The 24,761-nt window shown below is 27.9% G+C and overlaps 1 protein-coding gene across 1 annotated transcript; it reads left to right on the top strand.

The window, feature by feature from the left end:
* Window positions 1–1,756: 1,756 nt before the first annotated feature.
* On the top strand, window positions 1,757–15,418 carry LOC136073878 (olfactory receptor 5D13-like). Its single transcript, XM_065819091.1, has 2 exons — window positions 1,757–2,045; window positions 14,327–15,418. The coding sequence occupies exons 1-2, from the start codon at window positions 1,992–1,994 to the stop codon at window positions 15,308–15,310; spliced, it is 1,038 nt and encodes a 345-aa protein (XP_065675163.1). The 5' UTR covers window positions 1,757–1,991; the 3' UTR covers window positions 15,311–15,418.
* Window positions 15,419–24,761: the final 9,343 nt, after the last annotated feature.

Below are 24,761 nucleotides of genomic sequence, written 5' to 3'. Positions count from 1 at the left end.
AATAAGTCTTTAAAAATTGAAGGAATTAAACAACACTGCCACATGTAAATAAAAGATTAATATTCCCATATACATTTGGCGTAGATATATATACATATATATATATATATATATATATATATATATATATATATATATATATATATATATATATATATATATATATATATATATATATATATATATATATATATATATATATATATATATCAAGAATTCTCGTTTTATTAAAAAAAAATGTGAGAATCGATCCCCAGAATTAATCAAATCGCTTATTTCTGACGGCGATAATAACATTGTAACTTGCTTTTATCAGTGCTTCCCCTGGCAACAACTCCCTGGCAACAACTCCATATTTTATATAACTATGAATAAAAGAGTAAAAAAAGTTTTTTTGTTTAAATAAGGTCGCGTCTTATTTAAGATTTAGATTAGATTTTTTTAAACTTTTTACATAGTCAATATGGTGTTTCCAGATGATATTCTTTCAAGAAAATTGCTCAGATATTAATTGACAAAATCTCGTTTTATTTCAATTTGTAAAGAAAGAATTTTTGCTAAATTTGTGAGTAGAAACCTTTTTGAGAGAGCAGGTGAAAAAGAGTTGATTTTGTTTTGCTTACATTTAAAGTTAATTTGTTGCATTTAAACTAATTAGATACGTTTTAAAGATTTTCATTCATAGAAAATAATAGATAAATATTATTAATAGAGAGAAATTAGTTTGCATCATTAGCAAACTATATTTTATCTATTAGTGACTGCATACATAAAGAATCCCAGTGGGCACGGTGCGTTTCTAAAACGTTTTTTTTAGGTTTAAACCTAATATATACGTTTAAAGAACGTTTCAAAAATTCGTCCAAAAAACGTACCGTGTCCACTGAAGTTATTGCGTTATGCAAGTCGTTGATGTATTATTAAAAACAAAAGTGGCCCAAATATAAAAAGTTGCAGAAAACCATAGAAAACAATAACTGTTTAAGGTCATTACACGAAACGATTTTTTTTTTAAATAAACAATTTTGAAGCCATTTAATTACTATTTTATTTATTCCGTAGAAGTTAATTTTTTAAAGCAAAATATCGTGATCGACAGTTTCAATGCTTTTGAAAGATCGATAAAAAGATTCCTAATGTAAATTGAGATTTTTCAAAAGATAAGGAAATTTTAAATACAAAAGTACTTTAATTACATGAAAATTATTTTTATTAAATAAGTAAAAAAAGTTAAAAGTATTCAAATTTTAACCGTTTTTATTGAATCATAGCGCGAATGTTTGCCTCAACGGTGTATTTCACTTTTATCCGTGCAGTGCTTGAAAATTATTTAACAATATACGATCTAAAACAAAAGATTTTTTTATGCATGATTTGCATAATTTTGTACATTTAATATTTTAATTTAGTTGTTTAGCTTGCGAGGAGTTAACCATTAGTTCGCGCGTAGAAAAAGTTCGGGGATATTGCAACAGGGACAAGTTGCAACAGCGCAACTTAAAAAATAGTTTTTATTTATTATTTAGAATAATTTTACATTATGCAACAATAATGATAACACGTCAGCTATAAAAAATTTATATTTGTAAAACAAAAAAGTTATATATATTTTTTTTTTACGATAAAAAAATCTCATTTGTGATTTTAATGTCTTTGTGGATTGTATTGTTAACAAAAAGGTATATGAACAATCTAAAATTATAGGAGGTAAAAAAATCCTTTTCAAACACAGAGAGCTTGAATAAAATAAATTTATGTAAGGCAAAAACAAAATAAATAATAACTATAAATAAATCGGGTAATAAAACACGCCTGATCAAAGATCGAGAAATTATTGTGGGTTGTCATCAGAAAGTAAAAATAAATTTTGAAAAATTCTTTAGTTCTATATAGAGGTTGCAATTGTTGACAAAATTTTGCATTTTATGATACTTAAATAAAACATTTAAAATCGTTTGATATTCGAATAAATCCACTTTTCAAGAAACTGCATGTATACACTGATAACATACATTATCAGTAAATTTTACATACATTCAACAAAAGTAAGATTTTTTTTTCCAGTTTTTGTCATATATTTAAGTTTTCCAGACATCTTTTGATATCTTGCAAACTTGAAATTTTTTGCTGCTGCTCTAAATATATCACACGATTGTAGCTGTTTCGCGCATGGGCATACCTTTAATAACACTTTTGCCTGCATTTTTAATATTTAATAGTTAAATGATAATAAAAGTTTGTTGCTTTTTATCTTTGTATATGATATTATTAAAAAAATAAATAAATAGTAAAATATTTGGTCATTAGATATAATTTTTTTTATCTCGACAAATTTTTAAATCAAATCATATAAAATAAAATACTTGGTCTTTAGATATCATTATTTGTTAATATGACATATTTTCCATTCATACCTTATAAAAACATAAATTTATAAGACCTACAAATATTTATAGCCATCTAACATAAATATATATTAATGTAAATAAATGCATATTTAATATACCCAACTATATATATATATATATATATATATATATATATATATATATATATATATATATATATATATTATATATATATATATATATATATATATATATATATATATATAAGATTTTTTATGTCTGCATGCATAAAACAGTATTAAATGAATTCAAATCTTTAACGTTAGCTAAATTGTTTGATATCTATATTGATTATATTCATTTCTATCAATACGGTTGATCTAAATTTTAGGGCTCTAACCTAGCACACTAGAAGCTAAATTTTCTAAATATTTGAAATAACCTGATGTTTTTGTGAACAAATGAAACGACAGACTTGAAAACCAAATTCTATTAAAACTAAAAAAATAACATTTACATAATTATAATTATAAGTGATTATAACAACAATAAATTTAAAAAAGTTTGTTCTCTTCTGCAATTTATCTCAAATAACCTTGTATGCAACGCTTAATTTTTCAAGTTCAGCCCCTAACTTATCTAACAAAACGTTAATACCTCTATAAAAAGCTTATCCCTTCTAGTAAAAATATCTCCTCTTTTTTCTCCATCCGAATATATTTTTGTTATTACTCTTTTATGCGTGTCGCTAAAATTTTCTAATTTTGGACTCATTTTTGGAATCTTCACGTAAAGATTTTATATATAACTCCAGTTAATGGAGTAAAGTATTTTCTTCACATATTTATTCCAGGAGTTTATAGCATTTTGTTAACTTTATTAAATCGATCAAAGATTAGTTTCCATATCACAGTTAAAACAGCCGTTTACCGCTTCGTTAACCTTTGATTAAACCTTTTGCCTCTAATTACTACTATGCTTTTTCAGAACCTTTATCAAATACACATCTAAGGGTATCGAGTATTTTTTGATAGCTAAATTTAACAGCATTATTTAAAAACTGAAATTCTTTTGTAATTAGTATCTCGCTAATGAGATTTTCCATCTGTAGAAAGGTAGTAAATCGTTTAAATATTTTTCCGATATAACAGTATCTAAATATTATTGCCAGCTGATCTGTATGAGCAATGTCTGGCGTGGAATCTACAATAAGGATATAATATTTAGTATTGTCATCGTTTATCTGCTCAATAATTTGTTTTGAAACATTTTTTCCCATGAGTTGCACTATCTCTTCATATACAGTTTCGGATAAGCAAGTAGTATACTTCATCGCCCTTGTTTGACACTTTGTTAGATGTACTTTAAAGAACGGATTGAGTTCTGAAATCAGTTCTATGAGGCCCATTAAATTTTCATTGCGTGGAGACCCACTTTTCGTCATGATCTCGTAGTGGCAAACCTCTCTTAGATAAAAATTTTATTGATACTACTACCAGTTCTAAAATATTTTGCAGTTTTAGTGCTTTTTCTTTTAACTCTATATCTATTCTGCTCCAATTTGATTTTCGTATGAAGAAGATTAGCATGGTTTTCTTACGGTCATTAGATTCTCTATGAGATACAAGACTTTTTCTTATGCTTTTCCAATTTTTGCAACCGTCAGATGCCAACGCTACTGTTTCCTGAATGGGGAAATAATTTACATGGTATACAAAATGCTGCTCCTATGCATAAAGAATAACAAAGCGAGGATCTTACCATTGTTTGATCGTTTTTCATGAGTTTACTAAAAAAATGTTGCAAAAAATCTGCTTTGATCTTTATAATTTTGCTTAGACTCTGGATATGAATCAATTTCCTTTTTATTTAAAAAAAACTAAAATGGCCGGAAAAGGTAAAATGTCGAAGACATTTTACCTTTTCCGAACAGGTCATTTCTTTGAATGATTAACTTACTTCGACAGCGTTGGATAGGAAAAGGCTGTTTAATTTTGCAAATTTATAATGAGGTAAGCATTATTTTTTTTTTTTATCTTGTTCCTTAGCGTAGCGCAGGCAAACATTAGTTTGTAGTTTGTAGTTGGTACTTGGACTCTTTCTGATTGGGTGCCCCTCTTCTCTTGGAGGTTTTAGGCTTCAGCTTACTTAGCCTAATAGGAGATCCGCTACTGGCCGAGGCATTACAAAGTCTCAGCTTTCCATAATCATTAACAGTAGAATAATCTAGTGGCTAATGTCTTTCACAAACTATTTAGTTGAAATATTTTGCCAACTCGCATAAATTTTACAATGCTCTAATAAATATAATTACTTTCTAAATATATATATATATATATATATATATATATATATATATATATATATATATATATATATATATATATATTAGGGATATGACTTTTTTGCAACCTACTAGGCCTGTATCGTAATTCAATGAACTTTTATGTAAAAAGAACGAATAGATGTTTCATTTTGACATATTTTGAAAAAAGGTCACCCCAAAACCAAAAAATCGAATTTTCAATAGGTACACTTTTGTACAGTAAATGAATATTAAAGGCTGAAGATGTTGTAAGAGTCATACTCCTGTTGTTATTTTATTTATTTATGCAACATGTACTGTGATATAACAAAAAACATTATGTGATATATAATTATACAAGTATTACAAAATTAACAGTATCAAAGCGTCTAGTACAACAATATACATAACTGTCTGTGTCTATAGGCCTACTGTGTTTAGTACATGGGTCACATGATGCTCACGTCTCATAAAGAGTCTAGCGCTTATTACTTAGAATGAATCGAAGTTGCAGTTTGTCTTTCTTTCTGCAGGAAGCATACAGGTCTTGCATCACCTTGATTGCACGTTCAGCTATCTGATTACTTCGTGGTATGTCGATGACGGATGGCTCTTTCTTCCAGTGATTTTTGAATGACTGCAATGCCTTTTTGTAAGGCTTCAATACATCAGATAAATTCTTGAAGTCATTGTCATTGTACTTTTGACTACTAAACCAATGTTCTGCCCACTCATATGAAATGAACCTGCAAACCTTCTCCAAATTCTTTCTCGCTTCAGGCATAAGAATGAACGCCAGAATGGCGAGAATGGCTCTTGAGTTCCATCTGGCATTGCTCATATTAGGAATGTTCTGAAAGTGAATCAGAGGGAAGTTTCTTTGTTCTTCATAGAACCTAAACACTCTTGTTAAATGGTACAAAAACTTCATATCGTCTCTCCACCCTGATTTATCAAGAATTTCTACAGTTCCATTCACAAACTTATCCTTCAGTTCATCATACTTATTCAACAGTTCAGACACAAATGGGTATTCAATGTTTGGAGATTTGGTATCACCCCCAAGTTCTTCGTCCATCACCAGACGGAGAATCCTGTCTAGTACGTGATGCTGACAACCGATAAATTGTGGTATTGTGACACCCTTTAATTTAAACATACGTTGCAACTTCACAACAACTCCATTTCTCTTCCCAGTATTGACGTTTGTTGTATCAGTAATGATCATCTTAATTGAATTCCACAAATTGTATTCATCAATAAGTTTGGCAATTTTTTCAGCAACAGTTTCAGCTTTGCCATCTTTTAAACGCAGTGCATCAAGTTTCACGTCAGTTCTTTCATTCTGAAGTACAACTACCTGATATTCCTTATCATCTATTCATTTGCCGTCAAAGTGTAAGGACCACTGTTCCATTTTAAGTTGTTGTATCATTTCTTTTTTTAATTTACCTGCCTCTTTGAATATGGACTTGTAAATTGCTGATTGACTTGGAGTTGGAATATCAATACCTTGTTGTGATAATACATTGCATATTTTAGCAGCTTTCTTTGTGGAAACTCCACTTGATGTAACCATACTTACAGCAAATTTACTTTTGTAGTGCTTTCTAGTTTTTTTCTGAGTGTCCTCATCATCGTCTTTATCACCGTCGTCGTCTTCATTATCTTCACTCTTACTTTTGCAGTTTTCAGATTCAGTACCACTGTCTGTGGTAGACAGGACTTGTGATGTGGAAGGTATTGCTGTTCCAGACTGGACTTTCCTTCTCTTGGAAGGGTGAATGGTTTCTTTACTTGCCACTTGTCCTGTTGAGTACCCCACCTGTCCTTTACTTTCTTTTTGTAGGTGGTATAGACGTTTATCTTCCGAGGATAACCACTGGCCATTCACTTTCGTCAAATAATGCATTGAGAACATCATATTTTCCACGCTTGACACATTCATCATAGACCTTCAGCACCTTCATAAGCTTTGCTTTTATCACTTGATCAGACACACGTGGAAAATTCAGTTTATTGTCCCACAATTTTGTAATTTCCTTAGAAATTTGGTCTATTCGTTCTTTTCTTCCTTTAACATATGCTCCGAGAAACTGGTATCTTCCTACGATCTGCAATTGAAGTGGTATTCTGAATTTTTCATCAAGTGAATGTTCTTCTACAGCCACGCTTCCTCTTCTTCTGTGTGACTCTTGAAATCTCACCAAATTTTTAGTCCAAGTCTTCTTGTTCTTTGTTACTGTGGTATGACTTTTCTTGTGAGACATCATATAATATTGTTACGACTTTACGGATAGCTGAGCGAAAATATCCGTTTAATAAAGTCGTTTAATTAATAAAATACTTTAACTGTATAGTAATCCAATTATAGTTCGATAATCCAGTCAATATTGAAAACAGTTCGATAATCCAGTCCGTATCCTAACGATAATGCTACAACTACTTATACTTCGTACACTTACAGCGTCTTTAGTTCGCTACAGTAGTTCCTTATTAGCTCAGTTACACGCAGAGTACTTCATAGAACTATTCACATTATCAACACTGAGCTCTGACAGCAGCTCGCTTATATAATTATTTAGAGCTTCCAGAATGTTCTACTAAGATCTATAATCTTCTACAGCCTGTTACAGTCGTCTATATCACCGTGGTAACACAATGACGTCATCACATAACAATTCCAAGTATTTGCCGGCACACGGCCGTTTCGTTGCCATGGTAACGTGTGGCGTTATATTTATAAATTCATAACAAAATAATGAAATAAATAGAATTAAGCTGAGAATTAAGCTTAAGATTAAAACATCGGTCAAAAATGAATGTATAAAAATGGTAAATCAAATTTTTATTTTGGGGGTGACCTTTTTTTGTTGCAGAAAGCTATTTGGGCCTTTTTTCATGATTTTAGGTAAAAGTTCATCGATTTATGATACAGGAAACATTTTATTTGAAAAAAAATTAAAAAGTCATATCCCTAATATATATATATATAATCAAGTTCAAATAAATATATATAATTACAATCTTATTGGCAGGTAGAACACAAAATGTCTTATCACAAAGCCCCTACGTGAAATAGAGAATAACAAACTAAAATTTTCCAAGTTCTAATATTATGCAAAAGAGTGAAATTAAAAAGTTTGAAAAAAATTAAAAAGTTTGCAAAAAAGAAAAAATCTTTAGAAAAAAGTTAACAAACCGGTACATATAGGTATACATATTTAATGCAATTCGTAATATATATTTAAATGTATTTAGATATTTAAAAGAGATTTTATATATTAAAAAAGATTAAAAAGTTTTTGAAGATTTAAATTCATTTATTTATATTTTTTATACAAAATTATGACAGACAAACAAAAACAACAAGAAAGGTTTATCATAAAATAAAGTTCTTTTTTTAAAAAAAAATGAAAGAGTGTATTATTTGTTTAAATTTTGTAAGTGTTATTTTATAGTTCTTTAAAATATATCAAGAGATATATATTTTTTTTCATATTTTCGTCAAGAACCGAGTTCCACAAGCGTGGTCCCCGATATTTAATTGAGAAGTCGGATTTTTTAGTGATGTTAGTGGAATGTAGTAATTACTTATTGAGTGTCTTGTTTCATATTATTTTTTAGAAATTTGATAAAAAAATTTTGGAATTATTTCATTTTGAAGTTAAAACCTAAGTAACAAGTTATGGTAAATATTAGCTCGTATACGTTTAGAGCATTTATTTATTTTTGAATAACGGCTTGGTACTCTTGAATTACGGCTTGGCAAACTAATTGACTTGCTTGCTTTTGTTTTGTATAAATATTTTTTAGGAAAGATGAATAATTGTTTGCCCAGGCAATATTACAATAGTTAATATGATTATGTATAAATGAATACTATAAAGTTTTTAAACATTTTTTATTTAAAAGATGTTCTAAGTCTGGTGAATAAAAAAAAGAAAATTGCTTTTTGTCAGCGTTTTTGGAGTAAATTGCTCAGCTTTACGTGAATAAAAATTTAAGCAACTTTGCTCAAATTTTTATTCGAGTAAAACTGAGCAATTACTCCAAAAGCGCTGAGTAAAAGCAATTGTTTTTTTTTTTTATTTACCCGGCCTTTTGTCTTGAACATAATCCCCAGAGTCTTTAAAACTTTATCCTAGACCTACTTTTTTTAGCTTTTCCAATTTAAACGTTTATCGAAAAATATTTTAAGTATTTCCATTGAAAAAACTCTTTTTATTTTAATATTGTTAATTGTAAGCTCTGGAAGTTTAAGTGGAAGGTTCTCGGATTTAGACGGTTTAGCAAACAAAATATATTTCGTTTTATCAATATTCAATGAAAGTTTAATTGCTATGAACCATTCATTAAGATATATTAGTTCTGCGTTTACATAATGAAAAATATTTTTTAAATTTGAGTCTGAAAAGAAAACATTAGTGTCTTCAGCAAAAATAACGTAGTTAAGTATTTTTGACGTCAATTAAATATCATTTATATAAATAAAAAACAGCAAAGCCCCAATTATTGAACCTTGGAACACCGCAACTTATTGATTCAAATCGTGTGCATGTTAAATCATATGGTACTCCTTGTTTACAAACTAATATTACAGCCACTTAAAGTTAGAGTGAATAACCCCATAATTGCGTAGTTTGTAGATAAGAATCTTGTGGTTGACAGTATCAAATGCTTTATTTAGATCCAGGAAAACTTCGAATGTTTAGCTATTGTTAACAAAAACGTTTAACTACGATCAAAATGAAGTGCATCAGATACCCTTTGCATATTTTTTTAACGTAATAATACTTCTTTAATGTAAAAATACTGCTTTAGCGTAAGCTGTTAAAATTGTTACCCGTGAAAAAAAATACATGAAAAGAGACATTATTTTTTTACAGTTGATATAAATATATTACAAGTAAAAGAAGGTATTAAAAGCATACTTGTGAACTAAAAAATATATTTACAAACTAATTTTTTTTGGCACATTAACAAAAATGTCTTTTGTTAATGTGCAAACAAGTTTAATAATTGTGAGAAGATCGATCCTCTCTTTGGTATAAAAAGTAGTCGTGTGCATCTTACTTATGAAAATCAAGATGGTGTAGGTTTTATACTTTTATGAAGAAAAAGGTATAAGATATCTTCAACAAGATTTTTCTATTTTTGACTGGTCTTGTGAAAGTAGTATTGTTTTTTTAACTAGTTTTTTGAAAATAACAAAAAATTGTCCAGTCCAGCTCTCTCTGTAAAATATTAATTTGGGTGCTTTTCTGAAATTACAATTTTCCCTAAATAGCTGGGTTTAAATTGGAGAAAATGTAACGAGGAACGTTTTTTTGTATTCTTCTTTACTTAGCAGCATAACGGGTGATGTGGACAAATCTGAATTTAATTATTTGAGCATTATAATTTGTTTTTGTGGTTTTATGTGTATGCATAAACTTTCCATAAAATATAAACTTTATTAATTGAAGCACAATTATTTAAAATGAGGTTAAATCCAGCTGAACAAGAATCTTTTCGTAAGCAACTCAAAATGTTTTTTTGTAAACAAATCTAATATAAAAAGTTCTAAATCATTTTGAAAAGGAAGGATTTGCTCAAAGTACATTATATGATAACCTAAAAAGACTTGAAATTGTTCAACCCTTTTCTGATAGAAAGCACTCGGGTTGTTTAACATTCTGGACAAGAGAAAAGAAAGCCGAGTTAAAGAGACTTGTCAACAATCGAAATGGGGTCAGTCAGAGAAAAATAGGTTTTAAATTCGGTGTAAATCAATCAACAATGGGTCATCAGTTAAAAAAAAATGAATATTAAATATAGAAAACGTGAAAAGACTTCAAAATACACTATAGAACAACAAATAAAGGCAAAGAAAAGAAGCTGAAAACTAGTTAAGCAACTCTATAACACAAAATTTCTTCTGGTCATTGATGACAAAAAATACTTTTTTTTGCAGGGAACAACATGCCTGGAAATTCTTTATACTACACAAACAACAAAAAAACATGTCCAGAAAGTGTTCGTTTTATAGGAAAAGAGAAATTTTCAAAAAAATTTATTTATGTGGATAGCCAAATCTGATCGTGGTATGTCCGAGCTATTATTTTGCACTTCCAAGGCTGTTGCAATTAATTCATCAATCTATATTGATGAATGTTTATAAAAACGACTTCTTCCATTCATTCACAAGTATCATGAAGACTTTAACTATTTATTTTGACCAGATTTAGCAAGTTCCCATTATTCTAAAGATTCTCTAAATTGGATGGACCAAAATCTCTATTAAGTAGATAAAGAATACAATCCCTCAAATGTGCCTCAAGCACGACCAATTGAAAACTTTTAGATACATTTGGCACAGAAGGTTTATGAGGGATGTTGGCAAGCTTCAACAGAACAAGTTTTCACTGATCGAATTAAATTAAAACTACAAGAAACCGATTTAAATTTTTTACAGTCGCTTGTAAAAGGCGCTGAGATCAATTGCAGATGGTGGTGTTTTTTCATTTAAAAAATAACGTATTTTTATTAAAGATAAATACTTTATTTTAAAAAAATAGTTTTTCTTCATTTATAGATAAGTTATTGACGTTTTTATTTTGCCAATAACTTACGTATCACCCGTTTGTGCTTTTTAACTGAAATTACACAAAAAGAGTAAAAAATTTCTAGCATCATTAAAGGTAGCCAGCTGGTTTGCGTGACTTTTTAAAGTATTTGATTTATCAGAAAAATGTCACGATGACACAACATTAAGTACCCTCTGATGCAAAAATTTGCTGTACTGCCGCAGTTTTACTTTTATGAAAAACTTGTTTCCTTTTTTTCTTTTTCTCCACTAAAGCATTTTTTAGCTAAAACTTTTCAAGGCTTTTGTTATGTTTTGCTGGCTGTTTTACCATTTCTAAATCTATTACATTTAAACATGTGTTTTGAGTCTTTTCTTGTTTAACAGGTGTTTAATAAAAATCCATGAAAAGTTTAAAGGTTAAAATATAATACACCGAAAAGCTTTATTGAGTTTTAATAATATATGTTTTTGTTACAAATTTATTATACTCTTTATACATATTTTTTTTTTTTTTTTTGTACAAAAGTTGTAAACTTCTATAAGAAATAATGTCAAACCATAAAGGTAACAGAATTTGCGAATTTTATTTAGCGCATTGATATTACGAAAAAAAAGTTTACAATGGGCCACTTTAAAATAAAAAAGATTTACCTCAAAAAACCATTTCCGACGCAATTCAGCGAACTAGATCATGTTGGTAATGACTCTAATTATAAAAAAAAGTTAAAAGTAATTGGTTGTGTTCCCATAAAAAGGAATAAAAAAACATTAGACGCCTCAAAATCATGATCGATTGCCAAAATATATTTTCTAAAGGCTGGCTTCTCGTAAATTTAAATGTAACCTTGAATAATTATTTGTTAAAAAAAAATGTATCAGTCGTCATAAAATTAATAAGATAACAATTAAAAATGACAAGCAAGAAAAAATTAGTCAAAAAAGTAAAAAAAAAAAAATGAATATATTGAAAATAGAACTAGTTAAAATATTATGAAGACAAATAAAAATGTTTTCAATGTCATAAGTAAATATTGTTTAATAACGCGACGTTAGAATTATCTTGTTCTATCTCCACATTTTTGAGTTTTGAGATAAAACGATTTGAAAAATAAAGATTTTAGGAGACGGCATACAAAATTTTTTTTATAATTTATGTTTTCTCAGCAACTTTTTTATTTATTTCTTAGATTTCAATACAGTAGAAAAACATTACTCTGAGGTACACAACACTATCAATAACTCAATTTTTTCAAAAAGTGGAGATAGAACAAGATAATTCTAACGTCGCGATAAGTAAATATTGTTTAAAAGTCGCTAAGAATAAAATAAAGTTAAAAAAAAGTTCACAATAAAATAAGTATAATTATTAAATTAACTTGATTATTAACTTTTTTTATTTTCTTATGAAAATAAAAAAAACTAATTTACCTGTAACGTTCTCTTAAATAGATTCGTTTAGAAGAATCTAGTTTTTAACTCCAGGATGCCCGAATCCCAAGGTGATTCTTAGCGATATTTATATATGACATTTCTAAGCTATAATAAATATTGTAAACATTATAAAATATAATAAATATTATAAACATTATAAGCTATAATAAACTGAACTAACTATAATTTATAATAAACTATAATTAAATAAATATAAATATAAAAAAATAAGCTATAAACTATGATAACTATATTATGAAAGAAGTTTTAAATGAATACATTACAGTTCCTTGCAAATTTTTTGATTCAAATGTTTTTTAAAAGTGAAAGCTTAAAAAAAAAACAATATTAAAAACCTTTCATCAACTCGGAAACAAGCCTTACATGTTTTCAAAATTTGCAACAAATTGCAACAAACCTTTTAGGCGTTAAACCAAATACTTTTTGAAAAACAGCAATCTTTTCGCACCGTTTCAATTCATTTTTAGTAAATTATCAACGTGCACTTAATAACGTGATCATCAAGATTGAATAGCACTTATTTAATGTTGCATGTTAAATCTTCTCATTAAATCATCAAACTTTATTACTTTCAGTTATACTTATGTCGATTACAACAATGCAAAGCATCCTTATTTAACTAAGTATAAAAATATAAATGTTTGGAGTTGGCTCCATGTCAGGAAGTTAATTCGAAAAATACTGGATCTGCCCCATAAGTATCAAATGGCACTTATTTGTTAGTAAGTTTGCAATGGAAATGAGAACATACTCAGCAGTGCTAAATTATAATGAGAATATTAATATAGTATTAGAAGTTTTAAAGTTGGCTTGAAGGGAATTGTCTCATTTACATCACAAAGTAAAATTGGAAAAACCAGAGTGTGACATGTGAAAGTCAACGGATAAAATTAAAATGAAAAAAAAAAAAACTGAGAGTAGTTAAAAAAAAACAATTGATGATCAGCAAGTAAAAGAAACAAGTGACAGTTACATCCCTGGTGGATTTTGATCTTTTTTATGCTACTATTATATATATTTTTTCTTATTTTTATTGTTTTAGCGACATATCTTTCATGAAACTTAGAAACACATTTTCGCATTATCAGAACTCTGCTAAATTATAACATTTTCAGGACTTGTTTAATACAATACTATACTTTTTTTGCCCCTGAAGTTTTTTATGCAAAGCTGTAAAAAATGAAGTATTGTTGTTTAAAAGGTTGGAATTATTGATATTTTATATTAGCAAAAAGTAATTTTGTTAAAAATGCAATATTTTTTGAAAGAATTTGAATAACAGAAAACCAAGTTAAGGTCTAGCAGGATGAAATATTCTTGGAAAATATCTTCAAAATTTTATTTTGAGTTATAAAGACAGAGTCAAGTTGTATTAATTGCAAAACTTCAAATAGCTTTTGAAGTTTTGCAATTAATACAAGTTTTACAACGCTTTTTCTGCAAAATATGAATTTTTTTAAATAATTTTTTTGTTATTTTTTTAATTTTTCTTTAATATAAATTTTTTCTTCTCAAAAAAAAACTTGCTTTCAGTTGTGTGTCACCTTAAGCAAATTTTATTAGGCATAGTTTAAAAAATATACAAGATAAAAATTTTAAAATGTACGTTTAATAAAATGTATCTTTTAGAACCACTTTTTGTTTTTACAGAAAAGAAGCATGTCGAGTAACAAAGATGCAATATGTAAATACCAATATAAAGATATGGTGGAATATACTAACAGCCGTTATTTAATCTCATGCTATATTTTTAACGCAGTATTTACACTTGCAACAAATGGTTTTTTGATTCTGGGCTTACATATTACAAACAAAAACAAAAAGTACACTCGAAACGAAAAGCTTGTTATTGCACTATCCATTACTGATATACTATATGCTCTAATAGTTTCACCTTCTCAAACAATATTACTAAAACTGATTGATAATTTTGGTTGCTTAGAGATATCTATTATATCATTTTTTCGAATCTGGTTGTTAGGCTTATCAAGCTCAACTTTTATATTAATTTCTTGTGAGCGTTATCTTACTGTATTTTATAACAACAAGATTTGTGGAGTTACAATTAAAGACTCCTATTTATTTGGGTACCTTTCATTAGTTATAATTTTTACGTTTAATACTGCTATCTTGTATAGCGTAGTGTATGCTTCATCAAGCTTGCATCTGCAGTTTATTCTCTATATTGGAACTGGTTTTATAACAATGGCTTCACTTTTTCTGATTGTTATTGCTAATCTTTTAATGCTTATTCAAACCAAAAAAAAATTGAAAAGTTCTATTCAAGTTCAGAAAAACATTGAAATCAAAAACTATATAACAAAAACCGTAGTAATAATATCACTTACACATGTATTGTTTTACGCACCATGCTTGGTAACGCAGTTTTATTTATCGTTTATTTTCTCGAAAAACAATGTTTTTCAAATTCCGGCAATTTATCGGGTACTTATGTGGACCATAGTCATTAGAGAAATTAATTCATGGATTAACCCATTAATTTATGCGTTTAGAAACAGAAAAATTTCCAAAATATTTGGTTCAAGAATAAGGTCGTTATTTTCAAATCTCAATCTAAAGCCAAAGCCAACCTATGAAACCACGTCTAATGGCAGATCAACATCTCCGATTTAAAAAAAAAGTTCAAATGTAGTTTCGATTACATTATCTATCAAGTTTCGTTCACATTGCTTTATTTACTGAGAAATTAATTTATAAATTTTGAGTTAAATTATTTTTATTTTTTGCAATCAAAATATATATATATATATATATATATATATATATATATATATATATATATATATATATATATATAAAAGTGCTTACAGTTTAGTACACAGCAGAAATAAATTTACTATTTTTCATAATTATTAAAAAATATTTTCTCTATTTATCAATTATTTAGACTTAATAATAATAAGAAAGTTTAAAAAAGTTTTAAGAATAAAAGTTTTAAGAATAAGTTTAAAAAAGACTTAAGAATAAGAAAGTTTAAAAAAGTTTTTCTTAAGTATATCCTTTTTTTTAAGTGCATACATTAACGCCTTTAAAAAAGACTTTCAATGCACGTTGTTTCTCCTTAAAGCTTTTGAGGAGAGCTTTTATTGCGGAAAAAGGTGCATCAAAGTAAAATAAACTCTCCTATTTAATAAAATATTAAACGATATATTTAAAATAACTTGAAGTATTTTGAAAGTTTGTTTTGAATTAATTTTTCCTTTTTGCTTCATTATTGTCTTAAAATTTGCCTTGGGAAAATAACATTTGGTCAAGAAATCAAACAGCATATTATTGGCCCTAATATGGGAGGTCTCTCTGATATTGAGATACCTCGAATTTTAAACTATATGTCAGTTATAAGTAGAAACATTACTAAATTTAACTTAGCTGATAGTCCTGCTGACGTAAAGTGGTCTGGACGACCAAGAATGACTAAAAGTATTGCTGGTGATTAGTTCTATTTATAGAACTTATTTATTTATATCACTAGTAAAAATCCGTATAATAAACTATAAATTTTATGTATTATAAGGATTTATAGTTTATAAAAAAATTTATAATAAACTATAAATTTTATAAATAAACTTGGCAAAACAAATTAGCAAGACTAACTGACCGTTCTTTGGTGTTGTGTTGATGTCAGAAAAGCATTGCTAAAACCAATAGTCCGTTTAAAACAAATTAAATTTTGTAAAGCAACTTTAAAACAAGTCCTTATAAATTAAAAAAAATTTATTTCAGTGATGAATCAAATTAAACCTCCTAAATGGTAAAAACTAAATAAATTTATTTATTTTGTTTTTACGCTTACTTGTACCAAGGTAGAGGTAGTATTTAGTTACAAGGTGGAGGTGGTATTTGTCACAAATTAGAATTGATATTTGTTATAAGTTTGAGGTGATACCAGTTGATATTTAGAGTTGGATCCGATATGATGGCCTAAGTCAAAATATATTATATAACGGTCGAATGGATCAACATTGATACGTTGACAACTTTGAAAATGATTTAATGTCTAACATTTTTTTGGGAACGAGCCCAAGTGGATTAGGGGCGGATCAACCTTATCAACTAAAAGGAGGCTATTTTTGTATCCAGGCTAGTTGTAAGGAAGAAGAAACCAAAGTTTTCAAGTTTTTTTGATTCAGGAAATCAAGACTATCTAGTTAAGCTCAGGGAAAACTATTTTTGGGACTAATGATTTGTAAGCAAACCCACAAGTCATAAAACCTTTACAGTTAATTTTTCTTAGAATATTAGTCTTATACTGTCTTAATCTATATAACTATGTTGGTTAGGGAGTCAAAAAAATGTATTTTCTAAGACTGCTGGGCGATACGAGTTTAAATCCGGTCTTCGCCAACTCAGTGTTTGAGCAGAGAGAATATTTGTCAATAACGGACGCTACTTTCCATCAGTCTTAATGAGTATCTGTGACTGCTCCTATGCTGATCCAACAATATTATCGGATATAAGAGCATATCATAGCAAAATATAGCTTAAAATTCAAATACAAAAAAAAAATATTGAAAAAAAAAATGAAATTACGTCATCTATTGGTGTACCAACTATCCGATTTAAAATTGGCACCACTTAATTTAATAAAATTTAATATTACTTTTAAACAGCCGCCCTAATTTACTGCCGTTTTTGAGCAACATGCTGTGTTAAATATAAAACTTGTAAAAAAAAATTCTTTCCAAAATATCTAAAGGAGAGGAATGGGGGTATTCGTTTCTTTTATGGATCCGCCTTTGGAGTGGATGTTTTAACAAGACAACGTCTTGTTAAAACTTACCAAAGACTTGAAGAACCAGTAACTTCAGCTGAAGATTTTAAATAAAAATTTAACATAGCCATTCAACAGTTTAGCAACTGAATATTGTCGTAAACTTTTTTATTTTAAAGAAGATGCATATCTTCTTTACATAATGCAAAAAAATAAAGGTAGTTTGCATATATAAAATTAAATCTGCAGTTATTTCATGCATACTACGTATCACAATCCAATATCGACGTCATCTGGATTTTTTTCCGTTTAAAACGAACTGGCTCCGTTAAAGTAGCAATGTAATATTTATAGCATGACTCACTAATTAACTGAATCAACAAATAATTGTTATTGCTATTTAAATATCATGAAATCTCACCATTTTAAATATCCTTATCATAATTCACATGAACAAACATCTCATTGCTCATAACAGGACTGAGTTGAGCGGTGTATTGATGCTGTTCTATACAAGACTCAAATCAGTTAAACTGAACTAAGATGTTTAACATCAATTTTATAATTTACTAATAGTAGTAAATATTTAAATAACTTTACAAATTGATGCACACATTGATACTCATACTGATATTCATGCAAGATGTTGAATACCTTTGTACATCTCAACTGTGAAGCTAACTATTTTTAATTTTCTTGAATTAATTTAATTAAAGTTATTGCTGCTGTTTGATTTCAGACAATATTGTCCGACGCAGATATAAAATCTCATTGATTAGCTGTTTCAGGTTGAGCGAGTTTAAAACATCAACACTTTTTGGAGTTATAGGACCGTTGTGTTCTTTGCATTTTTCAAAAAGCGCTAACATTTTTCCTTGTTTCTTTATTTTCAATTTCTAAAGCTTAATTACTTTCAATTAACGCTCTTGTTTCACTGTAGCTAAGAAATTAGCTTCCACCTGCCGGACTTTTCTTTCTTTGCCGCATGCCCTTTCCAATTTCCAACATTCTTTTCTAGCTTAAATCTAGGTAAATCCAAAACCTGAGTTCAGCAGGTAGGCATTGGTTTTTTCTATATTCTTTTTAGAAATGGTTTGTATTAATGTAGTTCCACCACACATTTTTATGCAATTGTTTTTCTAACTCCAACTTGCAAATGAGATTAGTCTATTGCGCCTGCACAATATTACTGTATGTGCTCTGAATTTCATAATTGGAGTCCTTCCATACCTCATTGAGCCCGGATCAACAATGGGAAAGAAAAAACTTTTTACTTGCAAATCGATGCTTCTAAAATTTCAGTCCAGATAGCAACAAAAGTTTTTCTCTGCCACAGTTCAAGTCAGCATTGTTTCCAGCTGCTTTTGGTTGTGATAATTTGTCTTTGAAATACTACCGCATACTGTTCCACCTTGAATTATATTTAGTAGTTCTCTGTTTTTTTTTATTTTCTTGACAACTCCTAGTAATTGCAGGAAAAATATTATCTCGCCAAACCAATAAGAAACAAAATCTTTTTGTTTCTAAGTGGTTTTTTCTGTGATACCGGATAACTAGTATAATTTGGCGATAATATATTGTCTATTGCAATTTGTTCAAGAGTGTGTTTTAAGTTCACAGAAATGAGAACATTTTTTTCCAATTGATATATCCAACTGTTTCTGATTCCCTATTTTCTGCTCTGTGTTTCAAAACACTTTTGATCGATAGTATGATCCATGTCCAGTATAACATATCCGTAACATTTTAAAATCTCTTTGCCCTCAAAACGTTTGTTTTCTTAACAACACGCTACAATCTCTGGAATAATCTGAAACCCAAAACTTACTTCTCCTTAAATTCGGTAGGCTACCTCAATTTCTTATCTAGTTTTTATCGGAAACTTAGGAAAAATGTCTCCTGGATTTATAGTGTCGTTTCTTAAACTTAAAGAGGGCCTTCCTTCATAATTTGCAGTGTGGCAATTTATATATGTATATATATATATATATATATATATATATATATATATATATATATATATATATATATATATATATATAAAAAACTTTTAATGAATTTTTATATATTACCTATCAATGAGTTGTTATACATTTATATTATGGTTTTTGTAAATAAAGTACTCTTTTGTTTTTAATTTTTCGTTCTTTACTTAAATATTACTTTTTACATGAACATTGGTTTTAAAACTTTTTCTTAACCAGCCACAAATTATTATATATTTTATTTTTATATTTTTCAATAAAATAAGTTGCAAAGTATAAGTATACATTACGGCTCTTGTTAATGCGTGCTTTTTAATTTATTTAGATATTTTATATATATATATATATATATATATATATATATATATATATATATATATATATATATATATATATATATATATATATATATATATATATATATATATATATATATATATATATATATATATATATATATATATATATATATATAAATATATATATATATATATATTTTTTTTTCTTTCTCTGTTTTAATATAATATAAGATTTTACAACTTCGTAATATAAAATTTCAATAAATAAAATAAGTAAAACAGATAGGGGCTCAAAGAAGGTGAGGATGACAGTACGTTATCGCAATCTTTTCATAGAGCCTCTATAACAAGATTTCAAAAAAATATTGTAATATGTTACAATATGCGTAATAAAATTTCAATAAAATATCGTAATAAAACGCGTAATTCGCTAATAAAATTGATAAGCAACCAACAAAAGTAGAAATAAAACAAAAACAGATTTATGAGAAATTATTTAAAGTATCATTAACCAAAAACGTTTCTTATATTTTAAAAATTTCTTTTTTTGTTAAAAACTTGAATGTACTTAACGAATTTACCGTACCTTTGAATCCTTTTTGAAAAGTATTCCATACTTTTGGACCTCGATATAGAATGCTGTACTCTGACTATTTGTTTATTATCCGAGGCAGTTTATATGTGTTGGACATATTCGCTCTAAGATTATAGCTATCATTTTTATTTATTTTAAACTTGTTATTAAAGCTTATAGGAGAGATATTGTGATTATAACGATACATGAAAATTAAATGCTGGTAGATATTTATTTCAAACACATTCATCATTTTCATATCTTTCATTAAGGGCTTAGCGTGTTCACGCCTATTTTTTGAGTAAATGATTCTGCAGGCATGTTTTTGTAGACTATAAATTTTTTTAGTCTTTGCCGCTTGAATATATATATATATATATATATATATATATATATATATATATATATATATATATATATATATATATATATATATATATATATATATATATATATATATATATTCAAGAATTTAGATTAGATTTCAACAATAACCTTCAAGATTAGAGGTAACACCATAACCAAATGGTGACAAAACAACTAAAAAAACTAAATGGTGACAAAACAGCTAAAAAAAAGTTGAATTTATTTCATTTTGTGAAATATTTTATATAATTGAGTTTAAGTTCAAAGGAAGCATTAAAAGTTGGGTATGTTTAAATCCATAAGTAATAACACCTGTTTCGATTCATTTTTAAACTGCTGTATATTAATTTTTTTTCTTGGCAAACTTTTTCCTCAAATAAGATCTACGAAATTAAATTGAATACGTATTTTGTTTTGAATTAAATATAGGGACAACAGGCGCGGATCCAGCAAGTTAATTTTTGAATTATTCTTATAAATAATGAATCTATATTCATCAATAAATGCTAAATTTCATTCTACAATCTCCTTGTGTTCAAAAATTATGACTTTACAAAGTTTGAATCCCTTCAATTTGAGGGGGTTACTAATTTACTAATTTTATTTTTAGAGATTATGTTATGAAATTTAGAATTTATGACTGAAAATAAATTTATTTAGGAATAGTTCAAAAAATATATCAACTTGTTACTCTCTTGTTTAGGGTAGTTGCGGCCGAAATTTTAAGGCTTTTTTGTTCCCAGACTCCAATCATCGCAAAGCATCCTTATTTGACATAAGTATAAACATATAAATTTTTGGAGTTTGTTCCATGTTTGGAAGTTAGCTACCTCTAACATCAAAAAATGGACAGTTTAGTTATTATCTGAAAGTTTTGTCTTAAGCTGTCATTTTAACACCAAAAAATTTGTCCAGTTTTTGTTTTTATGTCATAACAGTTGTTCTGATGTTGTAAGCTCTGCTTGTCATATTTATGTTGATCAAACCTCTGTATTTATGGACTAGTTTTATAGTAACTGGAACATTTACGTTGTTTAACGAAAAAAGTCTTTTGTTTTTCACTGGGCTACTTGTTTGTTTTGTTTATTTTGTTCAGAGTGGAAAAATATTCTTTGTTTACCAGTTGTCGGATAACTTCTGTGCTTTTTGTTTGCAAACTTTAGTTTTCAAACTACATATTCTAAAAAAATTAAAAATGATTAAAAAAGGAATTCGTGCCATACTTTAGTTAAGCTAAGAATATTTTTTTAATTATAAACTGCCGTTATTAAAAATAAATTAAAAATAAAAAGAAGATTTAAATAAAAAAGTAAAGATGCTACCAAAAATTACGAGATCACTTTCAAAGACATTTTTAGCAATATATCCTCAAAACTGCATTTCTTTTGCTATTAAAAAACCTTCGATTGATGGAGGATATGATAGCGATATATTTAATGACAAGCACATCAGGTTTGCAAAATAATATATAATTATAGTTTATTTTTAATTTTACCGAATTTTAATTTTGCTTATTAATTTGTTAACTTGACTATTTTCACTCTGATATGAGACTATATTAAAAAGTTTTAAAGCAGTTTCAAAATTCAATAAATATTATGTATTTAATACGGAACTATTAAATGCTCTTGTTGAAAAATGGGCAACATTTAAAAAAAAAAAAAGGCAACGCAGCAGAATTAACTAAAAACATCTTTAATTTTTAAACGATAAAATAACGAAACGTAAAATGACACTTGGTTCAAAGGATTTAGATTATTGCCGAAAGATGAAAAAAATATAAGAAAGAAGATTGCGATATTTATTGAGCGACAAGAGGATCAAACTGAGAAAACTTTTATCATCAGAACAAAGTGAGGTCTCTTCCTGTCAGGATTCTGACTATTCAGCAAAACAAAATTAAATCAGGTACTAGTGCTTCAACAGTATTAACTAAAAAAAAAATTTGCAAAAGAAGTTGTTTCTAAAAACATTTCATTTAGAAATATGATGCACTTGCTCTCTGACATAGTTACTTGACGTAGTTACTTCTGGGGGCAGTTTGATATTTATCTCGCTTTTTGAATCCACCATCAGACGTGCAAAAAAGAAAGCAGTAAGTACAAGTGCAGCTAAATATCGCGAATATATAATAAAACCTGCAAGGCAAAGTAAATTTCCAATAATTGCACACTTTGATGGAAAAATTTTACAGGATGTTACCAACAGTAAAAAACAAAAAAGAGATCGTTTTGCTGTTCTTGTAAATATCGATGGTGGTTTAAAACTTCTTGACATTATATAAATAATGCCAAGAAACTTTAAATCGCCAATAAAACATAGTACTGAAAAATCTCATCATGATACTTTAGTAAACATTTTACATGAGTATATGCTAAGAATATAAATGGTCTGTGCTTTGACACAACTGCAGCTAATACAGGAAAACATTTTGGCACAAACATTAGATTTTGTCAAACACAGGGTTTAATTATACTACAGCTCGCATGTTGAAGACATGTTTACAAGCTTCACTGTAAACATTTTTGGGAAAAAGTTCACATTGGTAAAACTTATGCTTCTGAAAATTAGATGCTCAAAGTTTTCCAAAATAATTGAAACGCAACAAAGAAAACTATGGATAAATCAAAGCTCAAAAAGTTTTACAAAGTTGCAGTTAAAAGAACGTATCTAGAAAAACAAATATAAGAAACGGTTTAATTTTTCAAATATACACTTGCCAACATAGTATTTTCAAGAGGTGATTATAAAAAACTAGTATAACTTACACTCACCTACTTATGCCCAGAAGTAAGCTTTAATGTTTATGCTCCGGGATCAGCTTCCCATGCACGTTTTATGGCAAAGTCTACATACTATCTTACAACTCATTTTTAAATAATCAGTGACCCTACCAATTGTCAGCTAGTTTACAAAAGGAAATCAGCACCTTTTCAAGATATAAAAGAATACTGGCAGATGGTCTAGTATAAAAGTTGGGTTGAATCTTATGATCCAATATGAGCTAATGATTTACTAGGGGGAATTGAAGAAATATTGAAATAGATGGAGAGACATACGTGGTTTTTGGATCAAACCTTGATTCCATTATGTCTCACAGATAAAAAAAACTCGAAGATGATGAGAAAGAAAAAATTTAAAAGTTCTTTTCTCACAATTTGTTCCTACACACTATAAGAAGTCTGAAAATCCAATCTTACCAAATTTTCTTGACTTCACCCAGGAGAAACCACCTAGTTTTTCACAGTTAATTGGAAGGAACTAGGGGTTTATTTTCAGTCTGTTAAATTTAAATAAAGATGATGATAAACCTTGGCTGAACTGTCCTTCGTCTTGTTGGGGCACTATCAACCAATTTAAAACTTTCATTGAGTTTGTTCACCAAATATATGTAGTCAGTGACAGTCAACAACTGCTCTGAGCGGGCAATTAAGCTTGTTTCAGAGTTTTTGAGTTCTGTTAACAATGAAGAGGACAGGTAAGATATAATGTTGGCCGCTCAGGAAAGTAGGGATCAACTCAAGGAGTTCAAAAAAGTACAAACAGAGGAGAGCGGGAAAAAAAATGGCGCTTACAAAACATAATTTTGGAGAATATTTATTCGATTTTTTACAAAAACACGAAGAAAGGTTTGTTGAGTTATAGTTTTAGAAGCTGTTTTTGAGAAAATTTTGTTATGATTATTTACTAATTTATAATTGTTGACCTTTTTTGTTTGTTTATTTATTTATTTTTTTTTTGTTTGTTTATTTCGCCGTTTAATAACTTTTACAATTTAAAAGTTTATAAATAAAAAAAAACTGACGGGGCAAGTAGAAGACATTTTGTCTTATCACCGAGCCCCAATCGCACGTATTTACAATAACCGTATAATATATTTATACTTTACAAATTATTTATTGAAAATAATAAATATAAGAATAAATAACAATTAGGTTAAGAAATACTTCATGAACAATATTCATGTTAAGAGTAATAATCAAGTAAACAAGAAAAACTGAAAGAAAAGTAAAAAACAAAAACAAAAAATAAATTAATTAAAGAGCACAAATTATTAAATAAATAAATTATTTACGATAGCCACAATGTCTACGTATATTATACAAAGTATTGAAAAATATGAAAATTA

The sequence above is a fragment of the Hydra vulgaris genome, chromosome 15 (assembly GCF_038396675.1).
Source record: "Hydra vulgaris chromosome 15, alternate assembly HydraT2T_AEP".
In the NCBI taxonomy this organism is placed as follows: domain Eukaryota; kingdom Metazoa; phylum Cnidaria; class Hydrozoa; order Anthoathecata; family Hydridae; genus Hydra; species Hydra vulgaris.
The sequence above is the reverse complement of the archived record's forward strand: the minus strand, read 5'-3'. Positions and strand labels throughout refer to the sequence as shown.

Bases quoted from the DNA above. Each gene is read 5' to 3' on its own strand.
- LOC136073878 (XM_065819091.1), top strand. From the start codon at position 1,992: ATGTATACACTGATAACATACATTATCAGTAAATTTTACATACATTCA. The intron at 2,046-14,326 runs GTAAGATTTTTT...TTGTTTTTACAG, and splicing joins TTTACATACATTCAACAAAA to AAAAGAAGCATGTCGAGTAA.